General features: G+C 36.4%; 1 protein-coding gene across 1 annotated transcript in view; it reads right to left on the reverse strand.

Annotated features, from left to right (window-relative positions):
• Positions 1-2,145: 2,145 nt before the first annotated feature.
• Positions 2,146-22,653, reverse strand: part of WBP4 (WW domain binding protein 4) — a 36,160-nt gene continuing 15,652 nt past the window's right edge. Inside the window, exons 9-10 of the mRNA XM_060128674.1 lie at positions 22,180-22,343; positions 2,146-5,039 (exon numbers count right to left, since the gene is read on the reverse strand). Coding sequence (XP_059984657.1) covers positions 4,829-5,039; positions 22,180-22,343 — 375 coding nt within the window. The 3' untranslated portion in view covers positions 2,146-4,828. The remainder of the gene's footprint in view (positions 5,040-22,179; positions 22,344-22,653) is intronic.

A 22,653-nucleotide genomic window follows, 5' to 3' on the forward strand; every position in this document is an offset into this window, starting at 1 on the left:
TTATTTTTAATGATGGCCATTCTGACTTGGTGTGAGGTGAGATACCTCATTGTAGTTTTGATTTGCATTACTCTAATAATAAGTGATGTTGAGCATCTTTTCATGTGTCTGTTGACCATCTGTATGTCTTCTTTGGAGAAATGTCTATTTAGGTCTTCTGCCCATTTTTTGATTGGGATGTTTGGGTTTTTTTTGTTGTTGTTATTAAGTTGTATGAGCTGTTTGTATATTTTGGAAATTAAGCCCTTGTCGGTTGCATCATTCGCAAATATTTTCTCCCAGTCCATAGGTTGCCTTTTCATCTTATTTATGGTTTCCTTTGCTGTGCAAAAGCTTATGTTTGATGAGGTCCCATTTGGGTTTTTTTTGCTTTTATTTCTCTTGCCTTGGGAGACTGACCTAAGAAAACCCTGGTACGACTTATATCAGAAAATGTTTTGCCTATGTTCTCTTCTAGGAGGTTTATGATGTCATGCTTTATATTTAAGTCTTTAAGCCATTTTGAGTTTATTTTTGTGGATGGTGTGAGGGTGTGTTCTAACTTCATTGATTACATGCAGTTGTCAGGCTTTCTCAACACCAGTTGCTGAAGAGACTCTTTTCCCTATTGTATATTATTGCCTCCTTTGTCAAAGATTAATTGACTGAAGGTGTGTGGGTTTATTTCTGGCCTCTGTTCTGTTCCATTGGTCCACGTCTGTTTTTGTGCCGATACTACACTGTTTTGATTACTGTAGCTTCGTAGTAATTGTACAATTACCGTGGTATTGTCTGAAGTCTGGAAGGGTTATGCCTCCTGCTTTGTTTTTTTCCCTCAGGATTGCTTTGGCAATTCTGGGTCTGTTATGGTTCCATATAAATTTTAGGATTATTTGTTCTAGTTCTGTAAAAAACGTCATGGGTAATTTGATAGGGATAAGATTAAATCTGTAGATTGCTTTGGGTAGTATGTCCATTTTAACAATATTAATTCTTCCCATTCAAGATCATGGAATATTTTTCCATTTCTTAAATCACCTTCAATTTCTTTTATTAATGTTTTATAGTTCTCAGCTTGTAAGTCTTTCACCTCCTTGGTCAGGTTTATTCCTAAGTATTTTCCTTTTTTTGGATGTGATTTTAAAAGGGATTTTTTTTTACTTTCCCTTTCTGAATTTCACTGTTAGTATAAAGAAATGCAACCGATTTAACAGTTTTATATTGATAGACCCTAAGGTTTTTTCAAATTGCTTATTTAGAAATAAGATTAGCCTTATGCCTGTCATTTCTAACATGTGTGAGAATACCTATAATAAATTTCTGGAAGCGGAATTACCCAGTTAATAGATACGTGCTTTTAAATTTTGGTATTTTGTTTTGTTTGTTATTTTGCGGTACGTGGGCCTCTCACTGTTGTGGCCTCTCCCGTTGTGGAGCACAGGCTCCGGACGCGCAGGCTCATCGGCCATGGCTCACAGGCCCAGCCACTCCGCGGCCTGTGGGATCTTCCCGGACCGGGGCACGAACCCACGTCCCCTGCATCGGCAGGCGGACCCTCAACCACTGTGCCACCAGGGAAGCCCAAATTTTGGTATTTTGAAAACTTTCTCTATTAGAAGTTGTATCCATGTGTACTGTTCTACAAATGTGCATGTTGGATATGGAATGGTAAAAGTAGGTGTGGCCACAAGAGACGAGAATGAGGCTTGGGAGGAGGAAGTTTATTATACTCACAGATCTCAGAGAGGAGGTGATCATGTGCCACTCAGGGCTACAGGGGAAACACCAGATTTGGCAGAAGATGGGGAGCAAGGGGAAAGTCTAGGCCAATGTCTTCAACAGAGTTTGGAAGAGGCAACGTAGGGCAGAGTAAAGTTTAGGATTGGCTCTTTTGAACAATTCAAGTGGTCTCTGGGCTATAGAAGTGGCTTCTAGTTGCCTGGTATCTGGCCCTGGGATGATTTTAGAGCAGAGGGAATATTTTATTGGTGTGTGAGAATTAGATAAGGAGGTGGTTGGGGCCACAGACTTGGAATTGGCTGGTTTGTATGTGAAAGATGTGCTCCTGGTCAAGCCCTTTGTTCTAAGAAGGGCTAACCTTGGGAGAAGCAGTCTCTCAGCCTGCAAACTTTTTGAGATGTAAAAACATAATAAAATACAGAAAAATTTAAAAGATTAATGCATATACTTTAATAGTGTACAAGATCACCTATTTTCTCACAACTTCACCAACATTAACAAATTGATGTTTGGTAATCTGGTGAAAAATGACATCCAGTTGTAGTTTTGAGTCATCTGTATTTCTTTTTTTTGCTCTTTTTCTTCTATTTTCTCATTCATTCACTAAAAAATATTAACTGCTTACAGTATGCCATGTACTTACGATGTGGGCGCCCTCAGAAAGCTTACATTTTAAGAAACAAATAGGGCCCATTAGAGAGAAAACTACACAACTTTAGAGAGACCTAAGAAAACTGACTAACTGAAAGGACAATGTTGATAGATGAGAAGAATCAATGTGAAAAACAATTATGCCAGCTATTACCAACTCAGTAGGTGTGGTATGGGATCACAGAGTTTTGGGGGGAAGGCAGAGGTGGCAACTTGAAATAATGAATAGATATGAACGTTTTTAAACCGAAAGGTACTATGAGGGTATCTGCTTCACCAGATGTTAAAACATACTATGAAAACACGATAATGAAACCAGTGTGGTGCTGGTACAATAACAGACAACCAGAAACGAACTCTAGTTTATGTATGATGTGTGAGCAAGTACCATACTATTTTAATTATTACAGTTTTTCAATACTTAAAAATCTGGTTGTTTCCCCCAGTACAGTTTTCAGAAGTTATAAAAATTGCATTAAAAAACAAAAACTGCTTTTGACTGTTTGGATTATGCTTCTTTGAATACGATTTCATCCAGAAACCAGACCTCATAGATCCAGGTGTCATAAGGGTTATCCACATATACCCACAATATTAACATGCTTAGCAAAAAAAAAAACACAAAACAAAACAAAACAAAACCCCACAGTGGCCATGGGGGAGGGGTCAGAGATTACTGGGACTTGTTTTTAAACACTTATTTCTCTATTGTTTAGAATTTTTATATATAATAAAAATACATTGACTTTATAATCTCCTAACCATACAAAAATATAGGCAAAACAATATAATAGAAAGGTGTAATGGTAGACATGATATCAAATATTTAACTTCTGCAAAAATCCAGTAATTGAAGCTGGTATATTCTCTACTTATTCTTTCAAAGCAAATAGAAAAGTATTATTTTTCATGATTTGATTTACTAAAATTTTTGTGTTTGTCAAGTCTTTTCTGAGCAATCCTTAAAACCAGTTTCAGTTTAAGGTGAACTGCCTGTAAACTTCTGAGAATACTGTCTTGTTACAAAGGTAAAGGAGATAATTTAAAGAACGCATCAAAGAGAAACACTTCACATAATGAGGTGTGGTTTTAAAAATGTCCTCAGATTGTTTATTTTGTATGAGCTAAATATGTGGGTAAAATATAGCAGTACTCCATTTATATCTTATTATCTTTTCCAATTGAGGAGAGTCAAGCACCAAAGTGCACTGCTTATTAGCTAGATGACAAATGGGCTTGGAGAATGTAAAATACTTCTCTGTAACACTATACATTCGTGAAATAGCCAAGTAAGTATACTGAACAAATATAAAGACAAGTCTCCAAATACTATCTGTCTCACCAATGCTAAGTTGACACTGATCAGTATTAGAAGAAAAAAAAATATATTTAATTTACTCTTTCATAAAGTTTTTAATAAGCTATAATTTTCTTACATGTACACTAGTAACCTTAAAAAGGCAAATACTACCAAATGTTAACTACTGTACAATTTATAAAAAATATAATTTTAAGAATTTGGAATAATAAAGGGAAGGTACCTACTTCAAATGGATTAAATAAGAAAATGCCACTTTTTAAGAAATTTCACCAGGAAATGGAAAATTTCCAATTTGTCTAAAGGAACACTAAAACCTTTTACTGAAGTCAGAGACCTTGCTATTTTTGTTCAAGACTTCATCTACACAGTTTCAAATAAACCCTAAAAAATATTATCCAGTACATATAAGGCCGCTACACAGAGTACATGACGGGAAAAAAGGACTCCGTCAGAATGAGAAGTCGTGAAGAACAGAGATATGTCTTGCTCACCTTTACATCTCCAGTTCCTAGCACAGTGCCTGGCTCAAGGCGAAAATGCTTAAGCAATGGTTGTTGCTTTGCATTGAACCAGGCAGATACACCCTTCTACCTTTGGTTCGATTTTCATTCCATATTAAGCACGACCTAAGCTTCAGTCCTGGTTCTTGGCCCTTGATGTTAAACTGAATAAAGCAAGCCAATATGCATACACTTTCTACATCAGTTCTTTTGACAGGATCCTCAGGACTGACTCATCACGGGCTGTGAATCTTCTCTTATGTGGTCTAATTCTTATTTCTTGGATAATATCTGCATGCAAAAGTAATGCATTTTCAGTGCAGTACAAGTATGTTCATATGAGTAAGAATGGAATAAAGGCCTTTCTTTTCCATGTTTTAAATAACAGATACATAGCATCTTATGACATAATTAGCAATTTTTAGACACTGAACATAATACACTGTATTACAATGCAATGTGGTAGGCTTCCATTTTAGGAACAAAAATCAATTTCACATGAAAAAAGATTTATTTTACATTTAGAATAAGTCTAAATTTTTAGCATTTAAGTACTGTAAAATAAACAGAGAGGCGCTTTTAAGATGTATTGTCTCCATTCTGTCCAAAAAGCCCATACAAAAAGCTTTTTTTACAGTTATTGATCATCACCTCGTTGCCTTAAATTTCTAGATTTTCCATTTTCAATTCTTCTCTTTTTGAAGACTGGGGCCACTCCATCTGCCACGACTCCAAGAGAAGTCACTGTTTTTTCTTTAAAAACCACTTTGGGTTCCCCACCAACATCAGCCTCTGAAGTTGATACATATTCATTTTCAGTGCTTGGAAGTTCCAAATCTACCTTCTCACTGGAACAGAAAGTAAAAATAGAACCATTATTTGACAGAGTAAGATAAACTTTCACCTAATGTGTGAGCCCACCAAAGCCTCAAGGTCTTCTTTCTAATGATAATAATAGAAGTTAGAAGCTGGTCGTTTGGGAGTAGGAAACTATTTTAAAACACTGATTTTATAATATTATTTAAGATACTGAGCACCTGTTTATGTGGACACATGAGGAAAAGTCCCATCTATTCTTTTGTTCCTGTTGGGTGTATCACTGACGGAAATGCTTGTACTTATGATTAGCAGTATAAGTTACACAGGTGGATAAATGAGAAGTATCTTTGGAAACGGATTTTGCTGTGGACTGACAAGGACTCTGAAGGCTTACACAGCACAAGACGAAAACCATGGAATCCCAATGTTCTGGTGTAGCGGACTCCGTGAGACTGTTTGCCTAGCATCTCTTTTCTAGGACTAGCCCTTCAACTATCCACTTGGTTAGTATGAATAATCAGACGACTAGTACAGAGCTCAGTACCTAATTAATATGAACCTATCATAGTACCCTACCGTCTACATAGTCAACTGGTTTGTGAAAGAGTAAGTAAGTCACACCATACCCATCAGTCCCGCCCATGAGCTTTTTGAACATGGACCAGAAAGACCATTATGTTTAATACTCTAGTGGCTAAGAATGTAAAACCTGTTGGGAACCATATATCCTATTTAGAGAAAGGAGTTCTGCAGAGATAGAGAGTAAGGCTGGCATACAAAGAAAAGTAGGATGGGAGATAGAGAATCCTGCCAGTGTTTCAGGCCTGGTTCCAATAATTCGTGAGGCCCAATTCCTACCCCTCCTACAATTTGTAGGTAGAACCTTTCTGGGAATCTTTGAACTAATAACCTCTTTTTTCAATTTAAGGTAACTCAAGTTTCTATCACTTGAAACCAAAAGATTACCTGGTCAGCATGAAAGGAAGAGTGATGACAATAGAGAAAAGGGAATAAAAAGTAAAGGTATGATTTAAATGTTAGAAGTCCCAGATATTATATTTCCCAGTTGAGAAACCCCATCTAAGAAGAGTGAAGATTATACAGATCTACACTCCTCAATCTCAGAAGAACCCAGGTAATGTAGTCATTCATCTTGATTCTTGGAAATAAAGGGAGAAAAACCTTTCCTGGAGGCCAGGAGAAGTGTGAAAGGTTATGGTAGATCTACAGTAGTAGTTAACTCTAATAACAGCAGCTATATAGTGAATGTCTACTATAAACCAGACAATGCACTAGGCACCTGGAATAGAAATATTCTTTTTATTTGGGGTCTTCTAGTTAGTGTCTTTTTTAGCACTAGAACACCTTTTAACTTTTTTTCCCTTTTGGGAACCACCTCTTCTCCCTTCTGAGTTTTGAGCTTAATTTAGTTCAGGTCCAGTCAGAATTCACAGTGGTTAGCTCAGGAATAGGAACTGGGTATGTGATGAAAGCTAAGCAGGATCACTTTTGGAAGTCGCAAAGCAGCACCTCTTTTTTGCTGGGATCTCTAACTGTAAGTATGATATAAGCCTAAAGCTTTGCTATCAAGTGGGGAGAGCCTGTGAGAAAGGCAGTCAAGTCAGAGGAAAGCAGAGACAAAAGTCAGAGACATTCACAGTGATTTCTCATCAACTACGGCTCTTGACAACTGCAGTTTAGAGATAACATGATTTTTAGGTGTTTGCTTAGAATTTAATATATGCTATTCAGTTCAATTATCTTAAAAGTACATGATAACAAATTTGCTTCCCTCTCACACAGACCATGTAGAAAGGTCTGTGGTGGTAGAACTGAGAGATCTTTTTATGTTCCAACCTATATATACATGGGTTAAAAAACAGGTTTAAAAGAGGTCTCTAAGCATTGTAATAATTTTTAAAAATGTAACAATAGTTAGGAATTTGCTAGGATTGCAAAAAACAAAATAAAGAACATAAGTACAAAGGATATAAGAACAAGGAAAATTTCAAATCAGTAATGGATAGTTCAAAACTAGAAAAACCAAAACCAAAAACTATTCTATATAATATAAAACTTGAGGAAGAAGCTATCTTAGTAGATCATGATGTTATATAACATTTCCTCAAAATCTGATGAGGGGATGCAAGAAATAGGAATTCTCACTGGAACAGGTCCTAAATTTGATTTGTTTTGAATAGAGACGCCTTCCAAACTTTATTGTATTAAAAATATATGTTAAATGCCATTTTTGTTTGCTTTTCCTACTTCCCTATCTTCCCTTAGATTGCCAACAATGGTGCTTTCCAAGAAGGCCAGCAGCCCCTAAAGTTGATGGGGTATTCATTCTTGGCTTTGTATTTTTATGTTTTTACAGGAGTGGAAACTGAGGCTTAGAGAGAAGTTAAATAACTTGGTCAACTAAACTGTTACGGTAGTAATATTATTTGGATTAAAACCCAGGCCTGTGTTGATCTAAAACCTATATTCTTCCCCCTAGACCACTCTGCTTCTGGGTGAAACTAAGAAATTCCATTAGCCAAGCAGAGAAAGATTTTGAGTAATGAAGAACAGTAGGGTTTGGTCGCTGGACAAATGAATCTCTGTCCAACAAAATCTATGAGAGACTCATTTAATTTCACAATCTTGGTGTTTTGTGTTGTATTTTGATAAAGTGATCAAGTCATAGTATTACTTCTTAAGTGGGATTACGGGAGAGATAAAATAGAAAAAGAGTCCATTTTTGAAATCATGGTCCTAGGGAATTCCTAAGTGGAAGCTAACAGAAGTGGCAGTGAAGTAGGATATACACCTGTGTGACATAATCAGAGGAAAAGAAGTTTGTATTTGAAAGAAAAGAGTCTGCAAATAAAATATCTTACAGAGAATACACCTTCTTTTCAAATAACTTTAGAACAGTTACAAAAAATAATTACACAAACACTTCCTCAAAACCACGGTCATTTCCAAATTCAAAATGTAAAAATTGTAAAGGTTATAATACCTGAACACAATGTAATAAAGGTGGGAAAAAAAACCCCAAAACTTCCACCTATGTAGAGATTTAAAAATAAGTCCTTTTGGAAAACCACCAAGTCAAAAAAGAGTAAGCAAAAACACAATATTAAATTGTTCCAAAAACAATGAAATCAAGGAATCATCACCCAAAGTTTATGTGATATATGGACAGAATTATATTCAGAGACAATACAGCTTTGATTATTTTCATTAAGAAATAAGAACAGACCCCTTCCTTACCTCCTGTCAATAGTCTTAAGTGTTCATCTGAAGAAAGAACAAACACAAAGAAACTTAAGAAAAGTCAGGGGAAGAAAATTACAAAAGTAGAAATGAAGAAACAGAAAATCCATTAATAAATGGATATGTAATAAAATACACAGTTAAAAGTAAGAGCTGATTCATTAAGGAAAAACAAATTTAAAAAGCCTTTAGTGGAGACCCCAGTCTTCATTCCCACAAAATGATCAACAATTAGATAGCTACCCACGAAGAAAAACAGCTCTAGGAGAGCTCTGGAGTCCATTTAAGAAATTTAAGCAACACAGTGGAACAAAATACAATGAGAATAATTGCAAAAAAAGATAAGAAAGACAACTTCACTTTGCCTGCATCATCCCATCCCCCGAGCTGACACCGCTCAGAGACAAGAGGAAACCTCCCAGTTGGAAACAGTTCCCCTCAACATGAAAAGAAGAGTGGGTGGGTGACCAGCTGATGCAGCCTTTTGGGCCACTGCAGGAAGGTCCTGCTTAGGTTTCACTCCACCCACAACGGCGAAGGTGAGACATATAGAGACTGCTAGGAACAAGGAAAAAAATCAGGGACGACCAAGAACAGCCATGCAGTGGGAGTGATTGCAGTTCACAGTGATCTGCTCTGCAGGCAAACAAAGCAGCTTTTGCCACTGAAGAAAGAACCAACAGACATCACAGCTGCTTCAGATGCCCTGCAGATTTCACCAGGTATTGTGCTGCACAGCTATTAGCTTTCACTTATGTCAGCTGCCTCAGTCCCTTTGCCCTTGCCACTGCCAGAGCCCAGGAACCACACTGCAGTCAGCTCAGGCCTCTGTGCAAGATGGCAGCCTAGACTCCCATGGCTGACCCCACTGCCATTTGCATGCTTGGGGCTAGCCCCACCAACTCTGCACTTGCATGGTGCTGCCCTGACACCCATCACCAGCCTCTACTGCAGTGCTTACCCTCAGGGGAAGATTGTGCAGCCATGGGAAAGCACCCCGACAGCCAGGGTCCCTGAAGCTGTCAGTGAACGTGTAGTTGACTCTGGCCCTTTGCTGCCTGCCTGGCCCCTACTACTGTGTGTCTGCAACTGGCCCTGACCACTACATACACAGGCGTCTATAGCTGGCCCCGCAGCCGAGTGCATTTCACCACCAGAGCCGGCCACCACCACTGCCTGTCCTGGTCTCTAGCTGCTGGACCTGGAAGTGCTGCTCAGGACCCCAACAGCCCTTGCAGCCACTGTGGAACCCTTGCAGTGTTTGCCAAGAACCACGCAGTTGTTGGAGTCTAGTGACCTGAGCTAAAGTGATGACAACCCCCCAGCCCCACTGCTGCCACATGCCCCCTTGGTGGCCGGTACCACCAGACCTGCTCCAGTGTGCCCCACCTGCAGGTGGAAGTTTTCCCATAGTGACATTAGTCTATAAAGTCTACAAGAGGTTATTCCTTTTTCAAATGTGTAGACACCTACACGAGGCTGCTAGGTTCACCAAGAATCAGGGAAAAATGCCTCTACCAAAGGAATACAGTAAACTTCCAGTAACTAGCCCAAAGAAATTGAGACCAGGAACCATCCAACAAAGAATTCAAAAAAACTGTTCTACAGATGCACTGAGAACTATAAGAGAATACAGGCAAACAATTTAATGGTATCAGGAAAACAACAGAAGAACAAAATGAGAAATTCAAGAGAGATAAAAAAACATAAAAAAGAACCAAACAAATCTTGGAGCTGAATAGTACAATGACTGAACTGTAGCATTCAATAGAGAGCTTCAACAGCAGACTCGACCAAGCAGAAGAATCAGTGAGTTTGAAGACAGATCATTTGAAATTCTGTAGTCGGAGAAAAAAAAGAGTGAAAAGGATGAAGAAACCCTATGGGACTTTTGGGACACAATCAAGAGAACTAATGTATGCATCCTTGGAGTCTCAGAAGACGAAGAGATGGAAAAAGGGGCAGAAAGATTATTTAAAGAAATAATGGCTGAGGGAATTCCCTGGTGCATCAGTGGTTAGGACTCTGCTTTCACTACTGAGGGTGCAGGTTCAATACCTGATCGGGGAACTAAGATCCTGCAAGCCACATGGTGTGGCCAAAAAAGAAAAAAAAGACAATGGATGAAAACTTGAAAAATGTGGGGAGAGATTTATGGGTCCAAGTTGAAGTTAGTAGGTCACCTCAAAATTTCAATCCAAAAAGATCTTTTCCAAGACACATTTTACTAAACCTGTCTAAAATCAAAGAATTTTAAAAGCAGCAAGAAAAAAGAATTTCTCTCATACAAGGGAATTTCATAAGGCTAACAGCAGATATTTCAGTGGAGACCAGGATGATATATTCAAAGTGCTGAAAGAAAGAAAAAAAAAAAAGCTAACCAAAAATACTTTACCAAACTAAACTGTCCTTCAGAAATGAAGGTGAGATAAAGACTTTCCCCCCAAAAATAAAAAAACCTGCTGAGGGTATTCATCATCACTAAAAGTGCCTTATGAGAAATGCTGAAAGGTTGCTAATTACCAACATGAAAACACACAAAACAATGGTAAAGGTAAGCACAGAGTCAGATACAAACCAGTTTAATAATATAATATGGTGTCCTGTTAACTACTTAACTCTAGTATAAAGGTTAGAAGACAAAGGTATTAAAAATAGCTATAGCTAAAACAATTTGTTAATGTATACACAATATATAAAGATGTAAATTGTGACATCAAAATAATACTGTAAATCAACTATGCTTCAATAAAACATTAATGGGGGGCAAGTGAAAAGGTACTTTTTGTATTCAACCAAACTTGTTATTAGCATAAAACAGACTGTCATATATATATGATCTTTCATATAAGCAGCATGGTAATTACAAAGCAAAAACCTAAAACAGACTCACAAAAGATAAAGAGAAGGAAATAAAAGCACACCACTATGGAAACTCATCAATTCAAAAAGGAGAGAGAAAAAAAGGAAAAAGGAAACTACAAAACTGCCCCAAACCAATAAGATGACATTAGTTAAGTCCTTATGTATATTAATCTAAATGTAAACAGATTTAATTCTCCAATCAAAAGGTACAGAGTGGTGGATGGATAAAAACACAAGAACCAACTATATGCTGCCTACTAGAGACTCACTTCAGATTTAAAGACACACATAAGCTCAAAGTTAAGGAATGGAAAAGGATATTCCATGCAAACAGAAACCAAAAGAGGGCAGGGGTAACTATATTTATATCAGACAAAATAAACTTTAAGCCTAAAATGGTAACAAGAGACAAAGAAAGTCATTATATAATGATAAGGGGGTCAATTCATCAAGAAGATGTAACAACCTTAAATATATATGTGCCCAACACTGGAATATATTAAGCAAAAACTAACAGGTATGAAGGGAGAAATAGACAACAACACAGTAACAGCAGAAGCCTTAAATAAACCACTTTCAACAATGGATAGATCATCCAGAGAGAAAATCAACAAGGAAACATCGGACTTGAACAATACTTTAAACCAAATGGACCTTACAGACATATAGAGAACATTCCGTCCAACAGCAGCAGAATACACATTCTTTTCAAGCACACACAGAACATTCTCCAGGTCAGATCACCTAATAGGTCACAAAATAAATCTTGGCAAATTTAAGAAGACTGAAATCATACCAGGTATTTTTTCTGACCCAAATGGTAAAAAACCAGAAATCAATAACAGGAAGAAAGATGGAAAATTCACAAATATATGGAAGTTAACACACTCCTGAACAGTTAATGGGACAAAAAAGAAATCAAAGGAACTCAAAAAATATCTTCAAACAAATGAAAATGGAAACACAATATACCAAATCCTATAGGATGCTGCAAAAGCAATTCGAAGAGGAAAGTTTATACTTGATAAATGCCTAATTAAGAAAGAGATAGATCTAAAAAAAACAACCTAACTTTACACCTCAAGGAACTAGAAAAAGAACAAACTAAGCCCAAAGTAGCAGAAGGAGGGAAATAACAAAGATCAGAGCAGAAATAAATGAAATAGAGACCAGAAGAATAGGAAAGATAAGAAACCTAAAAGCTGGTTTATTGAAAAGAAAAACAAATTTGACAAACTTTTACCTAGACTAAGAAAAAAAGAGAAGACTCAAAATCAGAAAAGAAAGAGGCGACATTAAACTGATACCACAGAAATAAAAAGGATTGAAAGAGACTACTGTGAAGAATTATACACCAACAAATTGGATAACCTAGAAGAAATGGATACATTCCTAGAAACATACAACCTACCAAATGAATTGTGATAAACAGAAAATCTGAACAGATCAGTGACAAGGAAGGATACTGAACCAATACTTAAAAACCTCCCAACACAAAAAAGGCCAGGACCAGATGGTTTCATTGGAGAATTCTATAAAACATTTAAAGAATAATTAACGTCAATCCTCCTCAAACTCTTCCAAAAAACAGAAGAGAATATTCCCAAACTCATTACAGGAGGCTGGCATTACCCTGATACCCAAGCCAGATAAGGACACTACAAGGAGAGAAAACTATAGACCAATATCCTCGATAAATATAGATGCAAAAATTCTCAACAAAATATTAGCAAACTGAATTGAACAGCACATTAAAAGGATCATACACCATGATCAAGTGAGATTTATCCCTGAGATGTAAGGACAGATGGTTCAACATTTGCAAATCAATTGATATTGATTGAAGAAAGATAAAAATCTTATGATCATCTCAACAGATGCAGAAAACACATTTGACAAAATACAACATCATTTCATGATAAAAATACTCAACCACTTGGGAATAGAAGGAACATAACATCACAAAGACCATATATGACAAACCTACAGCCAATATCATACTCAATGGTGAAAGACTGAAAGCTTTCTCTCTGTGATCGCAAACAGGACAAGGCTGCCCATTCTTGCCACTCCTATTCAACATAGTACTAGAAGTCCTAGCCAGATCAATCAGGCAAGAAAAAATAAAGGCATCCAAATTGGAAAAGAAGTAAAATTATCTCTCTTTGTAGATAAGATGATCTTATATATAGAAAACCCTAAAGACTCCCCATGCCCCCCTCCCCCTCCAGCAAACTGTTGGAACTACTCAATAAATTCAGTAAATTTGCAGGATACAAAATCAAAATACAGGAAATTCCCTGGAAGTCCAGTGGTTAAGACTCTGCGCTTCCACTGCAGGTGGCACGGGTTCGATCCCAGATCAGGGAATTAAGATCCTGCAAGCTGCACAGAGTGGCCAAAAACAAAACCAAAATCAAAATACAGAAAGCAGTTGCATTTGCATACACTAGCAACAAAACATTTGAAAAAGAAAAAAGAAAACAATCCCATTCACAATGCATCATAAATGATAAAACACTTAGTGATAAATTTAACTGAGGTGGTGAAAGGTCTGTATACTGATAACTACAAGACACTGAAGGAAATTGAAGACACTGACAAATAAAGATATCCTGTGTTTATGGATCAGATCAATTAATATTGTTGTAATGTCCATACTACTCAAAGCCATCTGTAGATTCAATGCAATCCTGATCAAAATTCCAATGGTATTTTTCACAGAAATAGAAAAACAATCTTATAATTTTTATAGGAACCACAAAAGACCCCAAACAGTCAAAGCAATCCTGAGAAAGAAGACCAAAGCTGGAGGCATCACACTTCCTGATTTCAAACTATACTACAAATCTTTAGTAATCAAAACAGTATGATACTCTCATAAAAACAGAAACATAGACCAATGGAAAAGAATTGAGAGCCCAGAAATAAACGCTCACATGTAGGGTCAACTAACATTTGACAAAGGAGCCAAGACTATTCAATAGGGAATATATAGTCTCTTCAATGACTGGTGTTGGAAAAATTGGGTAACCACATGCAGAAGAATGACATTGGACCCCTATATCACATCACGCACAGAAATTAACCCAAAGTTTATTAAACACTTAAACATAAGAAATGAAACTGTAAAACTGCCAGAAGAAAACATTTAAAAAAAGCTCTACCTGACACTCGTCTTGGCAATGATTTTTTGGATATGACACCAAAAGCATGGTCAACAAAAACAAAAATCAACAAGTGGGACTACATCAAACTAAAAGCTCTGGGCAGCAGAAGAAATAATCAACAAAATGAAAAGGAAACGTACAGAATGGAAGAAAATATTTGCAAATCATATATTTGCTAAAGGGTTAACATTCAAAATATATGAAAAACTCATAACCCAATTACAAAATAACCCCAAAGAATCCAATTAAAAAATGGGCAGAGAAAATGAATAGACATTTTCTGAAGAAGACATACAAATGGCCAAAAGGTACATGAAAAGATGCTTGACATCACTAATTGACAGAGAAATGTGAATGAAAACTGCAATATCACCTCATACCTGTTAGAATGGCTAGTATTAAAAAGACAAGAGATAACAAGTGTTGGTAAGGATGTGGAGAAAAAGAGATACCTTCAGCACTGTTGGTAGAAATGTAAATTGGTACAGACACTATGGAAAACAGTATGGAGGTTCCTGATATTAAAAACAGGACTACCCATCTATTTGTATCGTCTTTAATTTCTTTCATCAGTGTCTTATAATTTTCTGCATACAGATCTTTTGTCTCCTTAGGTAGGTTTATTCCTAGATATTTTATTCTTTTTGTTGCAATGGTAAATGGGAGTGTTTTCTTGATTTCACTTTCAGATTTTTCATCATTAGTATATAGGAATGCCAGAGATTTCTGTGCATTAATTTTGTATCCTGCCACTTTACCAAATTCATTGATTAGCTCTAGTAGTTTTCTGGTAGATACAAATAGATGGAGAGATATACCATGTTCTTGGATTGGAAGAATCAACATTGTGAAAATGACTCTACTACCGAAAGCAATCTATAGATTCAATGCAATCCCTATCAAACTACCACTGGCATTTTTCACAGAACTAGAACAAAAAATTTTGCAATTTGTATGGAAACACAAAAGACCCCGAATAGCCAAAGCAATTTTGAGAACGAAAGAAGGAACTGGAGGAATCAGGCTCCCAGACTTCAGACTATACTACAAAGCTACAGTTATCAAGACGGTATGGTACTGGCACAAAAACAGAAAGATAGATCAATGGAACAGGATAGAAAGCCCAGAGATAAACCCACGCACATATGGTCACCTTATCTTTGACAAAGGAGGCAGAAATGTACAGTGGAGAAAGGACAGCCTATTCAATAAGTGGTGCTGGGAAAACTGGACAGCTACATGTAAAGGTATGAAATTAGATCACTCCCTAACACCATACACAAAAATAAGCTCAAAATGGATTAAAGACCTAAATGTAAGGCCAGAAACTATCAAACTCTTAGAGGAAAACATAGGCAGAACACTCTATGACATAAATCACAGCAAGGTCCTTTTTGACCCACCTCCTAGAGAAATGGAAATAAAAACAAGAGTAAACAAATGGGACCTAATGAAACTTAAAAGCTTTTGCGCAGCAAAGGAAACCATAAAGAAGACCAAAAGACAACCCTCAGAATGGGAAAAAATATTTGCAAATGAAGCAACTGACAAAGGATTGATCTCCAAAATTTATAAGCAGCTCATGCAGCTTAATAACAAAACAACAAACAACCCAATCCAAAAATGGGCAGAAGACCTAAATAGACATTTCTCCAAAGAAGATATACAGAGTGCCAACAAACACATGAAAGAATGCTCAACATCACTAATCATGAGAGAAATGCAAATCAAAACTACAATGAGATATCATCTCACACCAGTCAGAATGGCCATCATCAAAAAATCTACAAACAATAAATGCTGGAGAGGGTGTGGAGAAAAGGGAACCCTCTTACACTGTTGGTGGGAATGTAAATTGATACAGCCACTGTGGAGAACAGTATGGAGGTTCCTTAAAAAGCTACAAATAGAACTACCATATGACCCAGCAATCCCACTACTGGGCATATACCCTGAGAAAACCATAATTCAAAAAGAGTCATGTACCAAAATGTTCATTGCAGCTCTATTTACAATAGCCCGGAGATGGAAACAACCTAAGTGTCCATCATCGGATGAATGGATAAAGAAGATGTGGCACATATATACAATGGAATATTACTCAGCCATAAAAAGAGACGAAATTGAGCTATTTGTAATGAGGTGGATAGACCTAGAGTCTGTCATACAGAGTGAAGTAAGTCAGAAAGAGAGAGACAAATACCGTATGCTAACACATATATATGGAATTTAAAAAAAAAATGTCATGAAAAACCTAGGGGTGAAACAGGAATAAAGACACAGACTTACTAGAGAATGGACTTGAGGTTATGGGGAGGGGGAAGGGTAAATGGTGACAAAGCGATAAAGAGGCATGGACATATATACACTACCAAACGTAAGGTAAATAGCTAGTGGGAAGCAGCCGCATAGCACAGGGAGATCAGCTCGGTGCTTTGTGACCGCCTGGAGGGGTGGGATAGGGAGGGTGGGAGGGAGGGAGACGCAAGCGGGAAGAGATATGGGAATATATGTATGTATATAACTGATTCATTTTGTTGTGAAGCTGAAGCTAACATACCATTGTAAAGCAATTATACTCCAATAAAGATGTTAAAAAAAAAAAAAAAAAAACAGGACTACCATATGATCCAAGATTCCCACCTCTGCATATACATCCAAAGGATATACAAACAGGATCTTGTAGAGATACCTGCACCCCCATGTTCACTACAGCATTATTCACAGTAGCCAAGATATGGATAAAGAAGATGTGGTAGATACATACAGTGGAATATTATTTAGCTATGAGAAAGAAGGAAATCTACCATCTGTGACAACATGGAGGGACCTTGACAGCACTGTGCTAAGTGAAATAAGACAGAGAAAGACAAATACTATATGATACCATTTATATGTGAAATTGAAGAAATCCAAACTTACAGAAACAAGAGTTACAGAAGTGGTTACCAGGTCTGAAGAATGGGGGAAATGGGGAGATTGAGCAAAAGGTACAAATTTCCAGTTGTAAGACTATTTGGGGGAATCTAATTTATAGGATGGTGATTATAGTAATCATACTGTGTTACATACCTCAAAACTGCTAAGAGACTAGATCTTAAATGTCCTCACCACAAAAAAACCAACCAACCAACCAAACAGAAACATGGTAATTAAGTGTGACATGGAGGTGTTAGCTAACACTATTGTGGTAGTCATTTTGCAACATGTCAATCAAATCAACACACTGCACACTTTACTTATTTATTTATTTTGGCTGCACCATGCGGCTTGTGGGATTTTAGTTCCCCAACCAGGGATTGAACCCAGGCCCTCGGCAATGAGGGTGTGGAGTCCTAACCACTGGACCACCAGGGAATTCCTATGCACACTTTAAACTTACACATGTTATATGTAAATCATAGTATCTTAACACAGCTGGAAAAAAATTCTTTAACAAATATCATCCCAAAAGAATAAAAAAGTTTATAATGTGAAAGGATTTAAAAATTGAAAAATTTCAACATACAGGAAGTTTAATGTATTACCATATGTTTTAAATTTTAAGCCCTTGATGAAACACAAGATTTTAGGGGAAAATATGAATTACAGAAACTGACTAGCTGAAGCTATTTCCTACCCCTGCCCCCCCAACACCAGCTGCAGCATGTAACAGTGACTGAGTGCTTATGTGTTCTAGGTACCAAGTATGAACACAGTGATAAATGTGTTAACTTGTTTTTTTCTAATTTATTCCTCACAATAAATTAGAAATTAGGCAGGAACTATTATTATCCCATTTTACAGATGAAGAAATTGAGGCTCATGTAGATTAGGCAACTTGCCTAATGTCACATAGATAGTATCCAAGAGACTAAAAAAGCTATCAAAACTTACCTCCCCCTAGAACTCCAGGACCAGAAGATTTTACTAGTGATTTTTTTAAAAAACTTTCTAATCCCAGGGAAACTATTAACCATTTTAGAACATTAAAGAAATGGAAAGCTACCTAATCCATTTTATTTAGCATAAGTCAGATACAAAAATCTCATAAAATTATCATACATTTAACAAACAAAAACAAAACTAAACCATAGACCACCATTTCCCAATCAGTTTTCCACATCAGCGCTATGGCTACTGAAATTCACCAAAATATATTTCTGATAATAATCCTTGAACAATCCAGAAATAAAGCACACTTCCTTAACATAATAAAGATTATCTATCTTAAGCCAATAGTCAATATAATCCTCAATATAAATTTTAGAGACATTTCTATTGATATCAGCAACAAAACAGATGTGTAGAAATGCCCACTCCCCTTATTATTATATAACATTGGGCTTAAAAATGTAACTAAAATAAATACGACATGAAATAAATAGGAAGTAGTATCAACAGAAAAAAATAAAAAATATTTGCAGACAAGTTTCTACATGGAAAACCCAAGACTCAAAAGAGTAAGTCTTAAAAATAATAAAATAATCAGCAACATAATTGGACACATAGGCTTTTTCACACCACAATTACTGGTTTACAAAATAATGGAAAAAATGGACTAAATCTGCAATTAAAAATAGCAAAATATATAAAAGTTTATTCAGGTACTTAATAAACATGTACTAAGCACCTATTATGTGCCAGTCACTGTTTTTAGTCCTGGGGTTACAGAAATGAATCAAGTAGACTAAGTGGCTACTTAGCTTACATTCAAGAAATGCAAGCATGAGACTTACACTACAAAATGACTTGAGTAAAAAGAGGCATGTACAACATTTTTTGATGAAACTATGAAATATTGAAAACATCAATTTTTGCCAAATTCAACACGTATAATTTATTTGTAATATTTATATAAATATTGTTGAACACTTGCAAATGATTTAATTAACATGGAAAAAATGGGAAGAGACTACTTAAGAAAATTTGGAAAAAAAAAATACAGGGATACACCACCAGATATCAGAACATACCATATAAAAGGATATAGTTAAATCATAATAATTAAGGCTTTATGGTACTGTCACAAAGATAGATGGACCAATGGAACAGAATAGGTAGCCAGAAACAAACTGATAAATTTAAGAATTAAACACAAGATTAAAACAAAATGCCACTTTAAAATGGGGAAGAATGGTACTGGCAAAATCGGTTTGCCAGGTAAGATAAAAAATTATTTTACAATCTCATCTTGGGACTTCCCTGGTGGTCCAGTGGTTGAGAATCCATCTTACAATGCACGGGACACCGGTTTGACCCCTAATCAGGGAACTAAGGTCCCACATGTTGAGGTGCAACTAAGCCCACTTGCCGCAACTGCTGAGCCTGTGTGCCACGACTACTGAGCCCACGTGCCACAACTAGGGAAAAGCCCACGCACTGCAATGCAGAGCCCGCGAGCCACAACTGAGACCCGATGCAGCCAAAGAATAAATATTTTTAAAAAATCTCATCTCATACAATGTATCAAAATTATTAAAGATGGATTAAATAACTACATAAAAGATGGATTAAATAATTACATAAAAATGTGGGCTTCCCTGGTGACACAGTGGTTAAGAATCTGCCTGCCAATGCAAGGGACACGGGTTCGATCCCTGGTCAGGGAAGATCCCACATGCCGCGGAGCGGCTAGGCCCATGAGCCATGGCCACTGAGCCTGTGCATCCGGAGCCTGTGCTCCGCAACAGGAGAGGCCACAACAGTGAGAGGCCTGCATACCGCAAAAAAATTAAAAATAAATAAATAAATAAATTTTAAAAATCTCATCTCATACAATGTATCAAAATTATTAAAGATGGATTAAATAACTACATAAAAGATGGATTAAATAATTACATAAAAATGTGGGCTTCCCTGGTGACACAGTGGTTAAGAATCCGCCTGCCAATGCAGGGGACACGGATTCGATCCCTGGTCAGGGAAGATCCCACATGCTGTGGATGGAGCAACTAAGCCTGCGCGCCACAACTACTGAGCCTGTGCTCTAGAGCCTACAAGCCACAACTACTGAGCCCGAGCACCACAACTACTGAAGCCTGTGTGCCTAGAGCCTGTGCTCCGCAGCAAGAGAAGCCACAGCAATGGGAAGCCTGTGTGCAGCAACGAAGACCCGACACAGCCAAAAATAAATTAATTAATTAAAAAAATAATAATAATTACATAAAAAAGAAGTAAGATCACACAAACCAGGAGATACAAGTATAAACTTGACTTTTGGATGAAAAAGGGTAGTATCAATAAAACAGATCACAAAGGAAAAGAAATCAGACTAAACATTAGAAAGTTCTACACATCTAAAACCATTATAAGCACAATTAAAAGTCAAACTACAAATGTGGAAAATCCACCATAACTACTACTAATAAATGGTTAGTGTCTGTACTACATAAGGATCTTATGCAAGTAAGGAAAGACTAATACTTCAATAGAAAAATATGCAAAGACTATGAACAGACAATTCACAGAAGAGTAAATACAAAACACTGATAAATACAGGTATATGAAAAAAATGTTTCAACCTCACCAGTAAATCTACTTAGGAAGTCAGACACAATCCATCACATATTAAATTGGCTGCTGTTAAGAATAATGGCTTTACAGTAAACTTATCACATGGAAAACAAAATACTCAAATTTTAAGAAATCTCAATTTTGAAGTACAGGAGATATTGGTATAGGAAGGCCATCCTCCTATTGTAAGTCACTTAGGAAATCACTTAGGGGCTGAAGTAATCAATGCAGTCTATTATTTCTGCAACTTCAACATATACAGTCAATATACTTACGGTCCCTGGCACTATGTAGCATTAAATACACATTTCCTAATATTTCATTAAGTAAAATAAGAGCTGAATATTTAATAAAAACATTTTAATAGTTCAAAGCTATATTATGGTACAATATCACTAATGAATCAATTCTTATTAGAACAGTATATAAAGCTGTCCAAAACTTGTATTACTCCGTCTTCTGAAAAAACATGACCTTTTCATTAAAGTACAGTTTTTTGGTTTGTTTGTTTTTGGCTGCCCGCACGGTACGCGGGATCTTAGTTCCTCGACCAGGGATCAAACCCAGGCCCCCAGCAGTGGAAGCAGAGTCCTAACCACTGAACCGCCAAGGAAGTCCCCTAAAGTACAGTTTTAACAATGAATAATTTCACTTTAGAAGTATGCATGGAACAGTTATATTACATTACCATTTCAAAGCATTAATGTTTGGAGAAAAACTGCTTAATTCATATAAATACTTTTTTCCCACCTGAAGATATTTTTTAAGCATTTAAGAAACACCAATGTGTGAAGGTGGGGGTGACATTTTCCTTTCATTGTGTAAATGATCCTAAGACAATAGCTGATATGAAAACATATCAGCTATTGATATGTATGTAAATGTAAACCAGGTATCATCTTTACCATGATCTTGTTTAGTTGATAAAACTGCCATTTTTTGAATAAAAACTTAAAAACTTAGCTAAGTGTCACAAGCCATTTTCAATACAGTAACAAAACAAGAGCTTTTTTCTTGCCTTTAGATAGATCCCATGAAGCATGTACTGAATATGCAGGTATTTGTTTCTCTGATAGAATAACGATGGTTGAGTGTGAGAATGCACGTGTGTATGGTATGTTAGTGTGGGAATGTGTGGTCAATAGAAAGGTCATGTCTTAGTAAGAATTAAAACAATCATTAGTTTACTTTAAAAAAATAAACCTTAGCTTACATTTTAAAATATTTAATTAGAAAAAACAAAACCATTCTAGAAGTAAAGGAAATGAGCTACACTTTTAATGAGCACCTTATTCCTGAAATTAGGTACTGCAATTTATGGAAGTAATGGGACGTAAAATACCTGTAATAACAGTGGCATTAAGTTTCAGGTACTTACTGGGACTCAACCTCTTGTTTAATTTCTTGCCATTCTCCATATGGGTTTGATTTTTTATGAGCTTTGGGGTTTTCTTCACTTGGACCTGATGAATTCTTCCCTTGGGTATTTTTTTCTTTCTGTGTTTCTGGTTCAGTTCCTTTATCACTATTTTTATTTTTTTCCTGAAATGTCAAAGTTAAGAAATAACAAACTTCAAGCAAAACTGCCAGGACCAAAAATTTCTTTAACGTAGTCTTGGTATTGATTTATAAATAATACATTAACTCAGCAGTTCAAATTTGCATGTAATACAACAAACGTACATAAAAGAACTCCTTTAATGCTTGATTAGGTTTTTCATTAAGTCTAAAATGCTAACACATCATGGCCAAGGCTGTTTTTTAAAATAATATAACACGATCCTATTAATGTTCTACCCCCCCTCAGAGACATACACTGGCCTTTTTATCCTCTCTTCTCCACTTTACTGCT

The sequence above is a fragment of the Lagenorhynchus albirostris genome, chromosome 18 (assembly GCF_949774975.1).
Source record: "Lagenorhynchus albirostris chromosome 18, mLagAlb1.1, whole genome shotgun sequence".
In the NCBI taxonomy this organism is placed as follows: Eukaryota; Metazoa; Chordata; class Mammalia; order Artiodactyla; family Delphinidae; genus Lagenorhynchus; species Lagenorhynchus albirostris.